Source organism: Sceloporus undulatus, chromosome 1, assembly GCF_019175285.1.
Source record: "Sceloporus undulatus isolate JIND9_A2432 ecotype Alabama chromosome 1, SceUnd_v1.1, whole genome shotgun sequence".
Taxonomy (NCBI): Eukaryota; Metazoa; Chordata; class Lepidosauria; order Squamata; family Phrynosomatidae; genus Sceloporus; species Sceloporus undulatus.
The window spans coordinates 14,285,523-14,307,870 of NC_056522.1; the positions used below are offsets into that span (position 1 = coordinate 14,285,523).

The window sequence follows — 22,348 nt, forward strand, 5'->3', positions numbered from 1 at the left end:
TCCTGCATTGTGACAGCACAGGAGCCCCACTGGACATGACACTAGAGACCTCCGGAGAAGCAGCCAGACCCTCTCCCTCTTGCTCTCTGCTCTGGTCTCTTCTTTCCCTCTCTTTCCCTGCTTTCCTCTTCTCTTCCTTGTCCCACCTTTCCTCCCTTTTTCCTCCCTTCCCTCCCTCCTTCTTTCCCCCCTCACACACACACACCTTCCCTCACTGCAGTCGCTCGCCTGCCTGCCTCCCTCCCTGCCTGTCATTCTTTCAGCCAATCAGAAGACGGAGGAATGAAGGAACGGATTTGAGAACGGATAAGAATACCGCACACACTTCTCTTGGAACGTTTTCATCACGTTTCAGCTCTCTGGGAACACATTCAGAACACATTCAAATCCGTTCCCTCCTGGAACACATTTGGAACACATTTAAGCGTTCTGAGAACCCGATTGGAACACATACGTGCGGTATACTCAAATGCGTTCCGTTCTCATCACGTGATCAGAACGTTCTCAGAACCCAGTGCGATAATCTCCTCGGACTCAAGGGAGACCATGGCTTCAATTCCCACTTAGCTGTGAAACCTGGGTGATCTTGGGCTTTCTCAGCCTCAGGCAATGCCAAATCCTCTCTAAAGAAATCTTGCCAGTAAAATCCCATGATAAAATTCACTTTAGAGTTGCCATAAATTGGAAGGGATTTGAAGACACACAGTAGCAACAACCTCTCTCCCAAACACTTTCTGCTATTCTAAAAACCTTTGTCAGCCTCTCTGTTCCTGCCAAAGTCATTTTTATTTTAGGAGGAAAATAACCCAGGATATAATTTTGGCAGGGGAAGAGAGGTTGACAGAGATTTTCATAATAGTGGACAAAGGCTAGGCCCATAGGGAAGAAAAGTGCTCAGATCTTTTCATCATTTTAAATAGCCCTTGCCTATACTTTTTCCAACAACAATATGGGATTAATAGTAGAACCTTACCTTGGAGGGTTGTTGTGAGTCACCTTCCACGCAACCTGCTGTGTTCTAACTATGTTGGATTGCTGGCATTCATTGGCACAGGGTGATGGGAACAGTTGGACAAAACAGTTGGAGGGCTGCATGTTGGGGAAGGACATACTGTACATAAAACAGTTTTTAAGGAGCCCTGGTGGCACAGTGGTTAAATGTCAATACTGCAGCCACAAGGTTGTGAGTTCAATCCAAGGGCTCCAAGGTTGACTCAGACTTCCATCCTTTTGCAAGTCAGTAAAATGAGTAACCAGCTTGTTGGGGGCAATTGGTTTACAGATTGTAAACCACTTAGAGAGTGCTGAGTTCACTGATAAATAGTATAGAAATGTAAATGCTATGGCTATTTTGGAGTTTTGTTTTTTTTAAAATAAAATTTCCATAAATAGAAAATACTGGTACATAAATGAGGGGGGTATTAAAAGTATCAGTGGTCAGAGGCAAGACAGAATTTTCTGCAGTATTAAAATATTAACTGTGCTACCTTAAAGGTGTGATACTGATAAGATATTGTCTATAAAATTTGAACCTCCCAAAATATTATTTCTTTTGCAAATATTTATATACCACTTAGACCTAAAAATTGCAAAGTGATGTACAGCAAGATAACATAAAATACAACACACCCTTTATATGTGGTACAAGGAATAGATGTTAGCGTGGATTCATCAGGGAAGGACTGAAGAAAGAAGTATGCTCTTAACATTTAAATATTCAATAAACAGCAGCGGCAGTGAAGATACTGCTTGTGTGAAACCTATGCTTATCATGGGACTGGGGCAATATCATGGGATTATAAAACACAGGCTGGCTCCAAATTATTTTAATCCAGCCTGTTCTAATCAACATGGTGAGTCACAAAGTTAATGTTATGGAAGAGTTCTTAAATTGTTCCATATTTTTGCGGAGTCTCTTGCTTATACGTTTTCGGAATAAACCGTCCTTGGCCCCATTTCTTATCTAATTGAAGAGGGCTTACCTACCCAGAGAATAAGAGTATCACATAAACGGGTTTGGTGGTGGTGATGGGGAATCATTTGTGGCTTGCCTCTGGCTGAGCCCTTCAAAGGCATATTTTAGAAGCTGGAACCGCATCAGGAATCTACTTATTTACTCAGGGAGTTGCAGAGACTTCAGAAAGGAGCCTGCTGCCAACAGATAGTATGATTGCAGCTGGAAAACAATATCCTCATTGAGATAAGGCTTGGACTTTCGATAGCTGTCACTGAACTCAGCGTGAACCTCAAATTGCACTAGCAGCCTGGTAATCTTCCAGGCTTCTGAAAGCAGCTCCATGAGCTTCTCTGGAGCAAAGATTTGGTAGGGACTCTTTGTTGGGGTGGGGAGCTTAGAAAAGTATTCTGTTTCAGGTGATTACAGGTGAACTGCTTGCAATTTGTTACTTTCAGAGTACCATGCCCTACAGCATTTTGCATCTGAAAATCAGGATACATGTGGCCAAACAACATCCAGGTGTGCTCAAGACAGCAAAAGTTATTAATGAAAAAGAACACATAATCTAGGAAAGGCTGCAGCAGCTTGCTTTTGGCTGAGTCTGCAGGGAAAGGAAAGATTCCTCCTCTCCCTTCCCCTTAACTGAGTGCAAATTACTTTTGTATTTTGAACTCAGTTTGCAGTAACTGAAGTAAAGTGAGGACAAGGGGAGAAGGGGGGAAAAGGTGAGGCATTGTAAAAGCGGGTGAAAAAATGGGATGCCGGAGTATTGGTGCAAAATGGGGACAGTTGGCAGGTGTGGGGCTGTTTAAAGGATGATTCTGTACCTGTTTAGTATTCAAGCTCCTCTGATGTTCATACACACAGGATGAGTATAATAACATTCAAGGGTGGGTTTTTAACGGAAATCTAGGGTATGTTCCTTACACAGAGAAGGTTTCTAAACTAACAAAAAGACTAATCAGGAAAGTCAGGTACTTGTGAATACTTATTTAACAATAATATAAAAAGGTATTGAACCATAAATTGCATGTGTTTACTACAATAATACAATTTTAAGCATCCAGTGGAATAATGAACTATATAAACCATCTATAAAATGATCATACAGTAAGAAATATTGCAGAGTAACCATAATGTGAGGTATCCCATGTCTAAAACTTAACCAAATCATCAAGGAAACAATCAGAAATGAATAGGGTAATGTCCACAATTCAAATGTAAGTCCGTTTAAAGATGACATGAACTTCATGTAGTTTACGATGTAAGTTTTGCAGAGCCTGAAATTTGAAGATCCTGTGGCTTGAAAAAATCTTGGAAATGGTTTTTTAGAATATTAGACTTAGTATTCTATGGCTTTGAGGAACTTGAAGAGACAGTTATTTTTGGAATCTTTTACAACCGTTACAAGAGGTCTTCATCAGTCCATGTCCTTATACATCTTTTAGATTACTCATAGTTAATCCTGTTTTAATGCATCTGGAGAGTTTTGTGTGTATTTTCTCTTTTGAGCACAAGAATGTGTTTTCAGCTCCTTCCAAAATGAGTTGAAAGGATGGTTCTGTACCTTTTAAGTATTCAAGCTCCTCTGATGTTCATACAGACAGGATGAGTAAAATCACTTGCAAGGGTGGGTTTTTTCCGAGCCATCCTGGTCAGATGTATTCTGGGACCCACACTCTCACCAGTGGGTTCATTTGGGAATTTGCGAAGGGTAGTGCAAGGCAGCAGGAAGCTACCATGTTTTCCTCAACCAGATGTCCCCTATGCCATTTCTTTGGGCCTGGGAAGAAGCAGACAATAAGCACCCGAGGGAGGTTTATTAAATTTAGGGGTCATGCTTTTGTTTTTATGTTCAAAAATTTGGATTTTGAAACACTGCAGAATACAGTAATGAACGTAACATAGTAGGCTCTCTGTATCCACAGATCCAACCATCCATGGCTTGAAAATATTAAGTATATATGTATAAACTTCAAAAAGTGAATCTTGATTTTGCCATTGTATATAATGGACACCTTTTTACTCCCCCAATGTATACATGGGGCCTTGTGCATCCACATATTTTGGTATCCATGGTGGGTCCTGGAGCCAAACCTCAGAGGATACCAAGGGCTCACTATACATGGAACAGTTGAGGGAGGGACCCATTATTGGCCAAGGTTACCAGATGTCATAACTGCAAAAGAGGACAAGTCGCTGTGAAATGTAGGACATCCCAAAATAGCTAAAAAGACTAATAGAAATAGAAATTGATACGTCTTAGGCATACTCAAAATGGAGGACATTTTCTAATTCCTCTTTAACAGAAGGTTGAAACGCAGGACATGACCCCTAAAAGGAGGATGTCTGATCACCCTGTTCTCTCAAAGCATGATCAGGTACACTAGAAAGTGATACCATGTCACTTCCACATACCACCAAGCATTTCTCAGTTGAAAACCCAGTAATAGAATCATAGAGTTGGAAGAGACCTCAAGGGCCATCCAGTCCAACCCCATTCTGCCATGCAGGAAATCTCAGTCAAAGCATCCCTGACAGATGGCCATCCAGCCTCTGCTTAAAGACCTCCAAGGGAGTTTGTCCCACTGTCGGACAGCTTTTACTGTCAGGAAGTTCCTCCTAATGTTGATCTTTTTTCCTGTAGCTTGTATCCATTGCTGCGGGTCCTAGTCTCTGGAGCAGCAGAAAACAAGCTTGCTCCCTCCTCAATATGACATCCCTTCAAGTATTTAAACAAGGCTATCATATCACCTCTTAACCTTCTCTTCTCCAGGCTAAATATCCCTAGCTCCCTAAGGCGTTCTTCATAGGGCATGGTTTCCAGACCTTTCATCATTTTAGTTGCCCTTCTTTGGACGCGCTCCAGTTTCTCAATGTCCTTTTTAAATTGTGGTGCCCAGAACTGGACACGATATTCCAGGTGGGGCCTGACCAGAGCAGAATAGAGTGGCACTATTACTTCCCTTGATCTAGACACTATATTTCTATTGATGCAACCTAAAATCGCATTGGCCTTTTTAGCTGCCGCATTGCACAGTTAACTCACGTTCAACTTGTGGTCTACTTGAACTCCTAGATCCCTTTCACATATAGTCTTGTTCAGCCAGGTGTCACCCATTCTATATCTGTGCATTTCATTTTTCCTCCCTAAGTGCAGTACCCTACATTTCTCCGTGTTGAATTTCATTTTGTTAGCTTTGGCCCAGCTTTTTAGTCTATTCAGGTCATTTTGAATTTTGATCCTGTCCTCTGGGGTATTAGCTACTCCTCCTAATTTGGTGTCATCTGCAAATTCGATAAGTATGCCCCCATTTCTGTCATCCAAGTCATTGATAAAGATGTTGAATAGCACTGGGCCCAGGACAGAGCCCTGTGGGACCCCACTGGTCACTTCTCTGCAGGATGAAAAGGAGCCATTGTTGAGCACCCTTTGGGTTCGGCCAGTCAACCAGTTACAAAGCCATGTAACAGTTACAACTTTCTACCCAAAGCCTCATAACCCCTTCTGATATTCTGAAGGCTGTGCCTTGTAGTATCATTGGTTGCCACATGAACCAAAAGAAAGGGGTAATGGTTAGTAGGCTTGACAAGTCTTGTCAGCCTCTCTGTCACATCACAGATCTTTGCCCCAGGGAGACAGCACACCTCCCGAGACATCTTGTCAGGCCCACAAACCACTGGTTCAGTGCCTCTTAGCAAGGAGTCCCCCACAATCACCATATGCCTCTTCTGAGGCTTAGCAGCGGCTGTTCCCTCTGCTGGTACTCCCAGGGTCCCCTGCCCTGTCACTGAAGTCTGTCCCTGCTGCTGTTCCTCATCATCCTTGATAACAGAGAGAGATTCAAATTGATTCTGTAGCTGCAAGCTCACAGAACGTTCCCTGTTTTCCCTACTTCTGTATGTAACATTCCTCCAACTATCTACATCTGTTGTATGTGAAGTGACCTCCTCCTCCCCAAGCAACTTCCTCTGTGTGTTTCCCATCCAAGTTCCCTCAGTCCGTTCTGTCAAGGAAAACCTCTTGCTCCCTAAGATGCTGAAGTGTAGCTACCTGGGCCTCCAGCTGCCGGACTTTCTCTTCCAAGAGGACTACCAACTTGCACTTGGTGCAGGTGAAGTTCCCCACATCTCTAGGCAAGAAGACAAACAGCCCACAAGTGCTGCAAGTGACTGAAGCAGGTCCTTCAGTGTCCATACTAAGAAGTCTTAAGGAGGCCCTGAAACAAGACTGTGGGCTTCCCCTGCTAAACACCAGTGTAAAGAACCCCTGCTGGCTTGGCCTTTGTCCCAAGCTCTGTCTCTGAGTTCAGTTCACTGGGACTATAGTTATGTAGAGAGCGCCTGGCTACTAGCCTCTTCCAGAGGCAAGTCTTTGACTCACTTCCTCTGAGCAAAAGTCCCCACAAGCCCCTTAAGGAAAAAAAGGGAAAGGAAATGTGGAAAATTAAAGGAGCCCCTCTCCAACAATGTTCCCAGGTCAGCTTCTCCTCTCTTCTCCAAAACCTCCTTGAATATATAAGAAAAATTAAAAATGCATGCACCTAATGGCGCGTGCCTCTCCCAGCCTTCTGTAGAATTAGGCTTCTGGCTCCTCCCACAGCAGTAGCTCAAAGTTTAAAACTTTAGATCTCACCCAAGCATATGTACAAGAGTAGCAGCTTTTCCTCCGTGGAGAAAAAGCAGCATCACAGTACAGTTACTCGTAGCAAAGCAGCATCACAGTATAGTCAAGATGTGGGAAATCACAAAAGGAAAGGCTCTAACAGTCTGTTTTTGCCTGAGCCTACTGGGAAAAGTGATTCCTACCCTTCCTGTTGTTCTCCCCCACAACTGCAGAGTTAATTTCACTTTGCACTCCATTTGCAGCAACTGAAGTAAGCTGAGGAAAAAGGTGGAAACAGAGAGGAAGAAAGAGAAACTGGGACATTTTTAAAGGAGCTGAAAAATTGGAATGAGGTTTAATCAGGACTGTCCCTGTCAATCCACCTGGAGGGTATGCAGTTATGGCCTACCACTTTATGTTAAACAATAGGCCGCTTTTTTGTGTGTGAAACTGAAGGCTTTCAAAGCCAGCACCCATAGTTTCTTGTGAGTTTTTCATGCTATGTGGCCGTGTTCTGGAAAAATTTATTCCTGATGTTTTGCCAGCATCTTTGGCTGGCATCTTCTCTGAAGGGCCATTCAGTCCAACCCCCTGCTATGCAGGAACTCAGAATCAAAGCATCCCCGATGGATGGCCATCCAGCCTCTGTTTAAAACTCCACCAAACTCCAAAGGAGTGTGTTCCACTGTCCAACAGCCCTTACTATCAGGAAGTTCCTCCTAATGTTGAGGTGGTATCTCTTTTCCTGCAGTTTGCATCCATTGCCTCCGGGTCCTAGTCTCTGGAGGAGCAGAACACAATCTTGCTCCCTCCTCAATATGACATCCCTTCAAATACAGGGCTATCATTTCACCTCTTAACCATATCTTCTCCAGGCTAAACATACCCAGCTCCTACGATTCTATGATTCTGTGATTCTGTGGAGATGCCAGCCAAAGACACTGGCAAAATATTAGGATTATATTCTTCCAGCATACAGCCACATAGCCCAAAAAACCAATAAAAAGCTCTCTTATTTTTGTTCCCTGCTTTGGATCTCACAAAACACAGCAAGAGTACTACAATAGTTCATATCACCCAAAAGCTGCCAACTCCCTAACTGGAAAAATTCAGATCTGCGAACTGTCAGTTCTCTTAAGCTGTGTCTGATTTTCTTAGATAACACTATACAAACAAGAAATGGTAGCACTGTTAGGGAGGTGAATTCTCTGATGGAGGGGAGGTCGTAAACCCAGATCAAGTGTCTGTGGGTTATGTATACTAATAATAATAAAACTTTATTTCTATACCGCTTTTCCATCTGATCAAAGCGGTTTACATAGTGATCATAAATAAGCATACAATTCAATAAAATTTTAAAATCTACATACATACAACAAGATAAAATCATAGTCTTAATAGGTTATACATTGTACAGGTCTGACATCCTAAATTTTTCAAAGACAGAAGCAAGCTAATAAGCAACCTCTGATTTTGCCATTTTATATAAGGAACATCATTTTATTATGCTATTGTATTTCGAGCTACTTGAGCATTCATGGATTTTCGAATCTATGGGGAGTCCTGGAATCAAACCCCAGTGGATACCAAGGGCCCTCTGCAATCTGGAAACTAAAAATCTGACAGTTGAAAGATTCAGATAAATCTAAACCCCCATTAGAACAGTATTAGATTTTTGGCTACCTTCCAAGGAAGGATAGCAACTTCACTGTGTTAGATTTTCTCTTTACTTACATAAACAAATCTCATAATGAGTTAATACCAAGTTTTTCCCCATAATTTCATTTAACAAATTTTGCAGTCCTGAATCAGGAAGCTAATTCAATTTAGCTGTCATGCTGTCTTTTTGTGTTTAAAAAAAGAGGGGTTTTTTTTTAAATACTGCAGAATACGGTAATGAACCTAATACGTGGAACTCTTCCACATTAGCTTTGGAGATGATATGCCACAGGGGAAAGAAAACTCTTTTATCTACATTCATTTTTTGAGTATCCTCCAATATTTATTGGTCATCGTGGGTGGGTTAGAGCTTGTATTTGTACTGAGATGATTTCGTGCTTGCTCCATCCATGACAGGAACAGATTTAAAGAAGCAACTCCAGGGAAGTTTTCAGAAGTTTGTACAACTTTTATCAGTGCATTTGGTATCTTGACAATTACAGTTAGTAAACTAATTGTCACAACATGTTTCCACAACTTGACAATAAACTGCAACAAACCGCACCATGCCAAAATTAAGATATAGTGGAATTTACACTCCATTGCAATGAGGAAGCCAAAAGGCATCCCTTGCAAGAAAAGATTATATTTTGTCGTATGCAACATTTTTGTCATCTGAAATAATGAGAACTGGAATCATTGCTTTTCTTAGCATAGAATCCAGCCAAAGTTAAGTAGCCTTAAGTCCCTTTAGTTAAATGCCTGAGGTTTTAGGACATGCTTACATATCCTATTGAAGTTTAAAGCCATGCTGCTCAGAGTGGTAGTCTGTGGACAAGTGCTGGTCCACAGCCCATTGTCTGCCAGTCCATAGTAAGTTTCCAGAAGAGAAAGAAGCAGATATAGTTGTAGGGAGTTGTAATCCATAAAGGAAATTATCCAAGCTGTGGTTTAGATCAGTTTCCCATAACTTGGGGCCTTCCAGGTATGCTGTCTGTAACCCATCACGGCTAGAAATGGTTCAACTTGTAGTCCAATACATTTTTAGGGCATCAGATTGGGAACAGGCAATCTCAATAAACAGAATCATACTTTTGAAAAGACCATAAGGGCCATCTAATCCAACTCCCTTCTATGCAGGACTACATAGCTAAAGGATTACCAAAAGATAGCCATCCAACCTCTATTTCAAGGCTTCCAAAAAGGATAAAGAAGAAAGCCATACTGTCCAACTATCCCTGTTTGGCAAGGACAGTCCCAATTAGTCTTTTCTCATTCCACTTTCTCAGCTATTTTTGGATATCCCAGTTTCTTTTTCCTCTTCCTGCCTTCACCCTTTCTCTTTATCTTGCTTCAGTCACTACAAACTGAGGGATAGTCATGATTAAGCCTCTGCCATCCAGGATGACCAGAGGTCCTCCTTTTCCAGGACATGACCTATATTTCAACCTTCTGTCCAGGTGGAATTTCAAAATGTCTTCCATTTTGAGCATGACTGAGAAGCATGAATTTATATTTATATGAATGTTTTTAGCTTTCATTTGGTCATGCTCTACATTTTTCTTGAATGCCCTACATTTTGTGGTGCCTTGTTCCCCTCTGCATTTATGAGAGCTGGTCACCCTGCTGCCATCCCAATTTTTCAGCTGCTTTTAAAATGTCACAGATTCTCCTCCCACTTTCTCCCTTTGTCCTCAGCGTACTTCTGTCTCTGCAGACTGAGTTGTAAGTGCAAAAGTAGTTTGCTCTCACTTAACTCAGGAGAAGGAAACGAAACCAGGGGACAGAATCCAGCTGTTCTCAGTAGACCCAGGCAAAAGCAAACTGCTGCAGATGCTTCTAACTTGTGTATTAATTCTCATGAATCTTTTTTTGCCATCTTGAACAAACTCTGAGGCTGCTAGAATACATGTGCCCTGGTTTTCATCAGGAAAATGTTGGAGGGCATGGGTATGTAGCCATTTCTTGCAGAAATCTTCAGGCTTACAAAACCAAGGAGTTAAAAAAAAGTTCGGGCACGAGGCCCAGATGTACAGCATTCCAAACATGGAAGGAAGTAGCAAGGGAAATGGAAAAGAGAGCAAGAGAGAGAGCCTTTTTGACAGCTATTGCAGATAGCTTGCTTATGCACAGGAGGAAAACAGGGAGATTTGCAAGGTTACTAAGGTTGCTCCAGAGTGTAAAAAGGGATCAAGAGGAGGATTCGAGAAGTATACAGCAGTTGAGTTTGGCTTTAACTGTAAGAAATATAAGGAAATATACATGTAAAGGACATGTCATGGCATCACCTAAAGTAAAGTACTTACAAAGAGTAGATAAGACATGATTCATGGATTTCCTTTGACTCTTGGAAATCTTTTCTCAAATAGTAGATGTACAAACAAGCTTTGCCAGGGCACTTCAAAAGTGAGCCTTCTGAGCAAATGACTTTACAGTTCAAAGAGGACATTTATTGGGATGTATTGCAGCAGAAGCTGTTATATCGTCCATTCACATTAGTCAGAAACATCTCCTCTCCACACGACAAAATAACAAAAGTATTATAGCAATTTATATCATTTGTCATTGTGGTATGTGTTTTTGTGGATAGGGACTCTGGCATACTTTTCAAATATTCTGATTTCTCCTGAGACAGTCCCGATTAATCCTCTGTCATCCCCTTTTTCAGCTACTTTCAAAATGTTCCAGTTTCTGTTGCCTCCTCCCACTTTCACCCTTTGTCCTCATCTTATTTCAAGAGCTGCAAACTGAATTCAAAGTACAAAAGCAGGACAGAGAAGAGGCAGGGGATATCTTTCCCTTCCCAGTTGGCTCAGGCAAAAGCAGTCTGCTTCCACCTCAACCAGCTTTTGTGTTCTTCCACATTAATAACATTTGCAATCTTGACCACACTCTGAAGTTGCTTTGCCATACGTGTCCCAGTTTTCATTTGTGAAATTTTGGAGGTTATGCTCTGGTCCACAACAACTTATAATAAACTAGACAGTCTTTAAGGTACCAGAAGGCTCTTTGTTATTCTGAAAATATGTGTTTCACATACCAATCTGTTACAAAGTTGACAATTTTATGCTGCAAGTTCCCCATCAATTTCAGATCAGTTAATAAAATTTAGCCAAATGTACAGGGCAAGGCAACATGAAAAGTATTGTAAAAGCACAACAATTTGTTTTCTGTTTTGCTAACTACTTATTTTTACTGCCAGAAATGGAGCAAAGTTCTTGTGGGACTTTCTTACTTAGATGCCAAAATAATGTGGCTTCAGTACTCTTCATCTGAAGGGGATATTTGCTGTTCCTCCCCAGATAACAAAATGTCTTGGTTCAGCCCTGTCACTATTTGTCAAGAGTGGGATTTGGGGGGGGGGGTGTTATGTCTATTTATAATATTATGTTGTATTGTCTTTGTCTCTAACTGTATACTTTTGATGTTCTGCCCTTTAATGGAAAGGGTGTTATAAATCATCATCATCATCGTTGTCGTAAATGGAAGGCAGCTCAGGGGCAGACATTTTCTTTTCATCCACAAATTATTTGATTCTCTTGTATTGTGTTGGTGCATCCAAGTATTATTCCTACTTATAAAACTGGAAACATAATCATACCTGCCAGATATCCTGATTTGGCAGGGATAGCCTGGTTTAATCCTCGTGTCATCCAATTTTTCAACTGGTTTGAAAAAGTCCCACTTTCTCTCTCCTCCTCCCACTTTCCCTCTTTGTCCTCATCTTACTTCAAGTGATGCAAATTGTAGTCAAAGTACAAACAGAGTTCATATAATTTAACTCACTGGGAAGAGAGGAAAGTATAGAAACTTATCCTTCCCAGTAGGCTCAGGCAAAAGGGAACTGCTGCAGCCTCCCCTGGTTTATCTGTTCTTCCTCATTAATAACTTGCCATCATGACCACATTCTGATGTTGCTTCGCCACATATCCCAGTTTTCATCTGTGAAATATCGGAGGGTATGCACTTCACTTCAGAAGTATTAACAATATAAAGATGAGTGGGAGATCAGTTACTACTCATGGAAAACTAGCTGTTATCTATGGAATGCGGTGACTTAGTTGTTAAGATGCCAATTCTGATTATCAGAAGAGCAGAAGGTTGGCAGTTTGAGGCCCGAGTGCTGCATGATGGGATGAGTTCCTGTCACTAGTCCCAGCTTCTGCCAACTTAACAGTTTGAAAGTGTGCAAATGCAACTACATTAATAGGGACCACTTTGGTGGAAAGGTAACAGTGTTCTGTGCAGTCATGCTGTTCACATGATCACAGAGTCATCTTTGACAATGCTGGCTCTTCAGGTTAGTAATAGAGATGAGCACCACCCTCTACAGTCGGTTACGACTAGACTTTCATGTCAAGGAACTACCTTTACCTTTTTATGGCTGTTGACGTCTTCCGTCCTACAATCCTGAATGCACTTTCTAGGAAATAAGCCTCCTTGAAACAGTAGGACTGTTTTCTGAGAGCAGACATTTGCACTACAGTATTAGGACATTTTATTGCAAACTTAAATCTAGTGGAGGAGGTGTAGCTTGGAACTCTTATTTTTCCATGTTCTCTCTGGAGGAAATACACTTCAGGTATAAAAGTATGTGCCTCTGCATGTAAATAGAGCAGGGACTTTATTGTTTGGCCCCAAGGTTGAGAAGTGACTATCCTGAAGAAATCTGAAGTTTTCTTTCTCCCAGTTTGCTTCCTACAACCTCTGCACTGCATATTCCTGTAGCAATTGCTGCATTGTATATACGCTGTTTATACATTGTGCATATATATTTACTGTAGCAGTGTATTGTATATTGTACAGCAGTTCATTGTGTATTCCTGTAGCAATGGTCCTTCTCACTTTTTAGATCCTGCAGCTTTTGGTGTATCTGCAGCCACGAGTCGGCTTGCCTTTGGCACCAAACTGTAGCAAGGAGTTTGGATCCCCCTTTCCCTGTCAAACATCATCCAGGCACCTGTGTCAAGACTACTAGGTGCCCAGGCAATGAGGGTTTGGATTTTTCCAGTCTCGCAGCCAGCAACCAAAAGTAATGTGATGGGGCACATACTTGGGTTGGTTGAATGTATTGCTCTGTAACCATGGACTCCAGATTGACACAGGTTTAAAAGGGCATTGAGACAACCCCCATGGCTTGTTACATAAAAGAGCCATGCTGAAGGAATAATTGCACTGAAGTGTAAATGGCCGGTGGGAACTGTATTGAAAATACTGAGCTCTGTTGTGATTATCTGGTTGTAGGAAGCAAACTGAGGAGATTAAAATGTTACATAAGGGAGCAAGCAGCATGAGTCAAGGTTTTGGGGAAGAGTGAGTCACAGCCAAAGGGAACGGAGCCAGACATGTTAAGTGTAGACCAAGGGAAAAAAGAGAGGGATCCTAAGCACCCGTACTTGGAAGGAGCCAGTACCAGTGAATTCCCTGGAATCACAAAATTTTTTCAAAGGCCAGGGTGGAATCCAGTGGTGGGTGGATGATCCCAGACAATGAACCTTGAAGGGTGCAAAGCTAAAGTGGAAGACTTGAAAGCACCTCGGGCTTCCCAGAAGGGTCTTGGAGAGTTCCGAGAGCAGCTCACCCACAATTTCAGCACAGAATGAAGAGCAAACGTCCTGCCAAAGTCAGCAGTGAAAGGGGACAAAACAGTATAAATCACTTCACAAGGAAACCTTGGGTACATTTTTGGCAAGTGAAGGGAAATCACTAGGGTGTAGCTATTAGCAAACCTAGTGGGAACGAGCACAAAGAAATGCAAGCCTATTTGTATTCTGCAGTAACACAAGGGGGCTTGGAGGAAGCTGCCATACCCTCACCCCCAAATAAAGCCTTTTAACATTATTTTTGGACTGCCCCATAAACCTCAGCAGGTAGAAAGGCAATTTGAAGAACTCTTTCTTAATTCTATTTTAAAGATGTGGTAAAGTTGTGTTTTGGGAGAGTGAGCATGGCATAGTGATTTGAGTGTTGGACTACAAATCTGGAGACCCAGGGTTCAATTTCCAGCTCAGCCATGAAACCCACTGGGTGACCTCGGGCAAGTCACATGCTCTCAGCTTCAGGGGAAGGCAATGTCAAACCTCCTCTGAACAAATCGTGCCACAAAACCCCCATGATACATCACCATATGTCAGAAATGCCTTATGACTCTTAGTGTCATGACTTTAGAGTCACCATAAGTCAGAAATGACTTGAAAGTACACAGCACCAACAAAGTTGTGTTTGTGTTTATGTCCAATGTATTTGGAATTTCTGAAGTAAACATTGTTTTGCAGTGCATTATAGGATTTTATGGTGGAGGTGGTGGTGGTAGTGGAAAGGTGATGAAATTCAGACAGTGGTTGGCTGGATGGCCTTAATGTTACAGTGGGGTGGGGGAACCTAAGAGTTTGTGATTGCCATTGGCAGAGCTGTTCAGATGCATAGGACAGGCACAGTAGAAGGACCTAGGAAAAGAGGGACAGAAGAAGAAGGGATCTAGGGAGAGAGGTGAGATATAAATTAAATAAATAGAGCATGGATGTAGGGACAAGTATATCTTGTGAGAAATAGGGTATAGGGAGGAATAATTGGAAGAGGTCATTCTTCAGTGCATTGAAGGGATGTAAGGGGGAAAGAGCAGAAGATAAAATGAACTGACCTGAGCAAGACAAGAAAGATGTGCACATAGCAAACTTTAAGGTTGCTTCCACATTAGCCCTTCATTCTGAAATTGCAATTTATTTATTTATTTGTTTAGTGAAAATTCCACCAATATCATTGTCACATTGCTGTAATCCAGTGTGATCTGTGTTCTCCCCCATATTATATATATTTTTCCAGACCAAGGCCCTGTACACACCATCCATTAAGGCCAGCATGGGGGCAAAGTCTGGGCACAGCATCCTCACGACGCATGCCTTACTCCACCCTCCAAGGTGCCCTGATTGGTGTGTGGTATCATGAGACTCCTCCAGCACTGCGTCCATAAAGTACAGTGCTGAAGGAGCGCTGTATAGCTGTGGCACTTTTTGTGGCTCCTTTTTGCGCCCTCAAAAGGCCGGATCAGTATATGACAATGGTAGCTGTAGTGTATGGCAATGGTAGCTGTAGTGATTTGAACATTAGACTATGACTCTGGAGACCAGGATTCGAATTTCTGCTCAACCAAGGAAACCCACTGAGTGAACTTTGGCAAATCACACATTCCTAACCTCAGAGGGAGGCAAAGGCAAATCCCACTCTGAACAAATCTTGCCAAGAAGACTCTGTGACAGGTTTGCCTTAGGGTTGCCATAGGTCAGAAACAACTACAGCTGGTGGCTTCCCTGTCAGTGGAGTAGCAAATCTATTCTGTGTTTTAGGCTGAACATTAAAGGAGCTAGCCAAGATGCTAAACCTGTTTTAGGAAGACTGTTGAGCATCATAGAAAGTACCTTTAAAGTTCGGACTGCAATCCAGAGTAGGTTGCTCACCCCAGTGACAGGGAAGCCCCCACATGACACAGACCTTGAATCTTGCAGCCATGCATTTGTTCACACAGCATGCCCAAGAAACGAACTAACAAACAAAATATATCAGGAAATAACTGTTGTGCAGCACCAAGGCTTAATTCTTCACAATAAGTCTTTATTGGCTTTATCAGATAACAGATACGGGATGGGGAGCACGTTCTTGTATAGTGACACACAGGCCAGTAGTAACTTTTAGCCATGTGGTAAAGCGTTGCAGTGAGATGAAACCTTGCCCGCCATCCTTGACATTGAGTATCCCAGTTTGGCCAGCCGGGATCCTGCAGTTGTTTGCACATGATCCTTATTTGCAGACTCAGGGAAAGCATAGATGCCTTTACAGAATAAACTTTCCTTTACAGATGCAAACTTTCTCACTCAAGTATAGAGAGAAATTGTACAAATCTTTGTGATATTAAGACTCTTTGTTTATGGGCATTTGTACATACAGGCATGCACACACAAACACACACACACCTGTCATGAAGACAGGAATTTTGCTAGTTAATAAAATGTTCTGCATTCCACCTGCCCTCCTTCTTCTTTGTACTTTTCTAGCAATGAGCTGGCTGTTGAGAACTGATAAACAGCCATCTATTCAAAGTCAGAGGCAGGATGGAGGAAAATGTCTTTGGAGCCATCAGACAGAAAGGAAGCCTGTTGGAAAATCTGGGGGTATTTGGAAGTGTGTATGTGTGTAGCAGGGCAGTGAAGTCAAAACAGTTGGTTCTATTTGTGATCTGAGTCTTGTGGTCAACTTTGTTTTCATTTTGCATGAGAAAGAATTCCTCTTTTCTTTTCCATGGCCCCACCCGGAATCTGCCACTGGTCCCCAGTTCCTGAACAAAATACGGAGAGTTCAATTGGGATTTGTAAACTAGTTTTAAGGAATGTGTTTGTTCAGTTTAGAGACTTCCAGTTGGTGCAGAGCACCAGAAGAAAGTCATGTTACAGCATTGCATTGGATTAAAACAGGCATAAGGTTGAGAAACCACACACAAACTCAGCACATCTATTAAATCTTTTCATGGGGGAGAAAGATGGGAAAACATCACATTCTACTACAGGGCCATTTATTCAAATTGGATGGTGAAGCTCTAAAATATTTCATTCACTCAACATTCCTATTAGAGGGAAAGATTCAAGGGACAGTTCTGTTTCCTCTGTATGCCATGAGATTATGTGACCTTGGAGAAATAGAGACTTGGATGGGACCACACTCCCCACTCACCCCAAAAAACAACAACCATATCTCAATTTGACCTTCTACACTAAATGTCATTAAGCACATCACAGAAAGAACAGGTGACTGCAGAGAGAGAAGGACCAGGACTGCCTCTGCACTGCAGAATTAATGCAGTTTGACACCTCTTTAACTACCATAACTTAGTACTATGGAATTCTGGGACTAGTAGTTTTGTGACATATTTAGCCTTCTCTGTCAGAAAGGTCATGTGCCCCAACACACTACAAATCCAAGGATTTCATTGAATGGAGCCATTTAATACAGTTAAAATGGTGTCAGACTGCATTAATTCTGTAGTGTGGCAGCATCCCAGGTCTTGGAAAGTTACTTTCTGTACTGCAACTCCCAGAATCCCTTGGGCAACATATGGCAATTGCAACTTTGAGCTCTCGCTCAGCTTTCATCCTCCACCTCAAATACATTGTCCTGAGTTCATTGTTTTGACTTCTGCTTTTGTTTTATTTCCTCTACCCAATTCTATTTTTGTATGTCGAATTTGTATACTGAGTTTCATTTTATGCAAGTACAGTCGGCCCTTCTTATACACAGATTTTTTTATACACAGATTCAAGCATCCACAGTTTGAAAATGTTCAAAAAAAATGTATAAATTTCAAATATCAAATCTTGATTTTCCATTTTTATAAGGTACACCATTTTGCTATGTCATTATATTTAATGGGACTTGAGCATCCATGGATTTTGTTGTCCACAGGGGATCTTGGAAACAAACCCCAGCGTATAACAAGGGTCCACTGTAATAGGTCCCCTGTAGTGAGCACAAGTTGGATGCAGGTCCCACAAATAAACAGATAATAGATCAGCCTGGGAGGTGAAGTCCAGCCAAGTGACTGACCTATATAAGCCCTTCAAAAACCACCTGCCTACATCCTTAGTGGTCTGTGATGAATTTGACCTCATGGAAGTGGCTTTCATGGATATAAGGGAGGGTAGACCAAGTCCTGATTAATTTGTGGTTAAGAGAAACATGTTTCCCATTTCTCTTTGGCTGCGTCCAACCCTACATCTGTAAGATTTGGAGAAAGAGATTACTTCAGTAGGTAGTCCATATTGAAGTGACTGCATGAATTGTACTGTTCTGTACTGCTCTGTCCATGGATTATTCCAATCTTGAATTCGGAGTCTTCTTGCCTTCTGTTGCTGTAGACGGAAGAACTGGAGGAAAATGCAAAAGTTGGTGCAATTCTTTCCAAAGTCCCTAACCACACTACCTTTTCTTTGTTTCTTTGCATTTCAAAGATGTTGATGAATGTACAACAGGCACTCACACCTGTAGGCCAGATCAGATCTGTGTCAACTTGAGAGGATCGTTCACTTGTCAGTGTCCAGCCGGCTATCAGAAGCGAGGTGATCAGTGTGTTGGTAAGTACTGTACTTGGGAACAAGATGCCCCCAGGCTGTACAGTTTAAGACGCAATGCTTTTGTCATCAGATCATGCAATTTTACATGCACTTATTTACATACATGTTCAGTCCTCATGGTCCTGAGGGTGCAGAGCCAGGTATGTAATGTTTTCTTTAATTGTGATTTTTCAAAAGAAGACAGATTTGCGCCCCCAAAAGGGCTCATAAACTATATACTCCTTTTTTTCCCCTTGTAACATGTTGTACTAGGATCAGAAACAGACAGTCATGCCCTTCCATATACATAAACAGATGCTTTAAGATGGGGAGAGGCGAATAAATTGGTGTATGCAGCTAGTGCGCTATCCTCTGTCACTCTATCTATCTAAAAAAATGATGCCCACACTTTGCCCTTCCCTATTGTAGAGCCAGTGTGTCATGGTGAAGCATTAGACTGAGATTTAAGAGTTCTGAGTTCTAGAATCATGGAGCCATCAAACTCACTGGGAGGTTCTGGGCCCATCCCTCTTTCTCAGCCTGACCTACATCACAGGGTTGTTATGAGGATAAAAGCAAACCCATGTATGCCACCTAAAACTTCTTAAAGAAAGGGTAGAATATAAGCATAAACTACATAAGTAACAAATTAATACATAAATAAATCATCTCTCTTTTTTCCTATCTATCTTGGCATTTCTTAAAACCAATATCATATTAATTGGGCCAGCATGATATAGTGATTTGGACAATAGCAATGACATTGACAATGCTCTGGAGACCAGAGTTCAAATCCCTGCTCAGCCATGGAAACCCATTGGGTGACCTTGGGCAAATTACACTCTCTCAGCTTTAGAGGATGGCAAAAGCAAATCCCCTCTGAACAAATTGTGCCAAGAAAACCAAGGGATACATTCACCTTAGGGTTGCCACAGTTGAAAATGACTGTAACAACAAATCATATTAACCATAATATGTTTAAGAGCACACTTGCACAATATGTACATTATTACAGACCTTCACCAACATCTCTGAACTACAGTGGTGTTCCCACATGGGCAGACTCCCAGTCCACAGATTGGACTGTCCATGGATTATTATGACCCATAGAATCATAGAGTTGGAAGAGACCACAATTATAGCACTGCAATGAAGGAAGCTTGCAGTAACCAGCATCTGACATTAGTTTGGAAGGATTTTAATCTCTGTTAAATTGTGTTTCACGTACACAAACATACACACATTCTTGGGTGCAACATTCTTTAATTCTAAGTTTATCTGCTTTCTACCACGGTGTAGTTAGTGGATCTTGGAATTCTAGAAAGAAAGGAAGTTGTCATCTCATCTCTTCTGCCAGTTGAAGGGCATGGTCCAGGAAGGGAGAAGAAAATAGCAGATGTAAACAACTGGCTCCGCAGATGGTGCCGCCAAGAACAATTTTAATTCTTTTATCATGGGCTGCAGTTCCATGAGAGGGGACTTCTGGCAAGCGTCGGGTTACATCTCACACCAGTTGGCCGAAACATTTTTGCTAACAGTCTCAAGAATTTGATCAGAAGGGTTTTAAACTGGGTTATGTGGGGCAGGGAGACAGTATTCTGGAAGGCAAAAGGGCTGGAGAAAATAGCCAAACTCATAGAGGGAACAAAGCAAATAGTGCAAGGACCCAACAGTGAGGGGGAAAAAACTTGTTCAGGCAGCAAGTGGGGGTGGGGGGCATGGTCTTCAATGTCTCTACACTAATGCACAGAGCATGGGAAATAAGCAAGATGAACTCGAACTCCTAGTACAACAAAGCAAATATGATATAATAGGCATCACTGAAACCTGGTGGGATGAGTCTTATAATTGGAATGTGGAAATAGAGGGGTATAACCTTTTTAAGAGAAATAGGCCAAACGGGAAAGGAGGAGGAATAGCACTATATGTCAGAGATATTTACACCAGTGAAGAGATCCTGGACATCAATCCTGGAAGCCAGGTGGAGAGCATCTGGATAAAAATTAAAGGGGAGGGAAACAACAAGGATGTCACGGTGGGAGTCCACTACAGACCCCCAAGTCAGACGGAGGAATTGGATGATGCCTTTCTAGAACAGATGACCACACACTCAGAAAGGAGAGATGTAGTAGTGATGGGTGACTTCAACTATCCTGATATTTGCTGGAATTCAAACTCAGCCAAATCCTCAAGGTCTAGCAAATTCCTCACTTGCCTCGAAGATAATTTCATTTTCCAAAAGGTGGAAAAGGCAACAAGAGGGTCGGCTATTTTACAACTGATCCTAACCAACAAGGATGACTTGGTTAATGGGGTGCAAGTGGTGGGATCCTTAGATGGAAGTGACCATGTTCTCCTGGAGTTTGTTATACAGTGGAAAGGAGAAGCCAGGCATAGTCTGACACGCATCCTAGACTTTAGGAGAGTGGATTTCAGTAAACTTAGAGAAGGTGATCCCGTGGTCAGAAATACTAAAAGATAAGGGAGTTCAAGAAGGATGGGAGTTTCTCAAAAGGGAGATACTGAAGGCACAATTTCAATCAGTTCCATTGAGGAAGAAAAAGGGGAGATGTCTCAAGAAAGCAGGATGGATGACTAAGGAACTTTCAACTGAGTAAAGTTTTAAACAGGACATATATAAGAAATGGGGAAATGGGGAAACCACCAAAGAGGAATTCAAACAAATAGCTAGCCTGTGTAGGGGTAAAGTCAGAAAAGTAAAGTGCAGAATGAACTCAGGGTTGCTAGAAAGGTTAAGAACAATAAAAAGGGCTTTTTGGATATGTCCGCAGCAAAAGGAAGAAGAAGGAACCGGTAGGACCACTGCGTGGAGAAGATGGCAAAATGTTAACAGAAGACAGAGAAAAGGCAGAATTACTCAACACCTTCTTTGCCTCAGTCTTCTCAGAAAAGGCAAAGGGAGCTCAACCTGAGGATAATGGAGCAGAGGACAGAATAGGGGAATTTCAGCACAGAATAAGTAAAGAGATAGTACAGGGATAACTTGTTAATCTAAATGAATATAAGTCTCCAGGACCAGATGAACTACATCCAAGAGTATTAAAAGAACTGGAAAATGTAATATCGGAGCCATTGGCAATAATCTTTGAAAACTCCTGGAGAACAGGAAAAGTCCCAGCAGACTGGAGGAGGGCAAACGTTGTCCCCATCTTCAAAAAGGGAAAAAAAGTGGATTCCAACAATTATCGTCCAGTTAGTCTGACATCAATCCCAGGAAAGATTCTGGAGCAGATCATTAAATAAAGAGTCTGTGAACATCTAGAAGGCAATGCCATAATCACAAAAAATCAACACGGGTTTCAGAGAAACAAGTCATGCCAGACAAATCTAATCTCTTTTGATAAAATTACCATATTGTTAGATGAAGGGAATGCTGTGGATATAGTATATCTTGATTTCAGTAAGGCCTTTGACAAAGTTCCCCATGACATTCTTGCAAACAAGCTTGTAAAATGTGGGTTAGACAAGGCAACTTTTACATGGATTTGTAATTGGTTGACCGGCCAAAGCCAAAGGGTGCTCAACAATGGCTCTTTTTCATCCTGGAGAGAAGTGACCAGTGGGGTCCCATAGGGCTCTGTCCTGGGCCCAGTGCTATTCAACATCTTTATCAATGAGTTGGATGACAGAATTGGGGGCATACTTATCAAATTTGCAGATGGCACCAAATTAGGAGGAATAGCTAATACTCCAGAGGACAGGACCGAAATTCAAAATGAACTGAATAGACTAGAAAGCTGGGCCAAAGCTAACAAAATGAAATTCAATACAGAGAAGTGTAAGGTACTGCACTTAGGGAGGAAAAATGAAGTTCACAGATTTAGGATGGGTGACATATGGCTGAACGGGACTACATGTGAAAGGGATCTAGCCTGTTACAGACTGCCAAAATAAAGCTGCTTCGGGTCTCTTTGGAGATATGCTATTTAAATGATGCATCGGTCCTAAGAGTCTGGAGGTCGCACCAAAGCCACACTCCATTCCTAAGCACTGGAGTGCAGCTTTGGT

At 41.8% G+C, this 22,348-nt stretch overlaps 1 protein-coding gene across 4 annotated transcripts in view; it reads left to right on the forward strand.

Annotated features, from left to right (window-relative positions):
* The window catches only part of EFEMP1 (EGF containing fibulin extracellular matrix protein 1), a 92,857-nt gene that overhangs the window by 53,757 nt on the left and 16,752 nt on the right, over nt 1–22,348 (forward strand). For all 4 annotated transcript variants that reach the window (XM_042476883.1, XM_042476874.1, XM_042476865.1 and 1 more), the window contains one exon: nt 18,218–18,340. In XM_042476883.1, the coding sequence (XP_042332817.1) occupies nt 18,218–18,340 (123 nt within the window). The remainder of the gene's footprint in view (nt 1–18,217; nt 18,341–22,348) is intronic.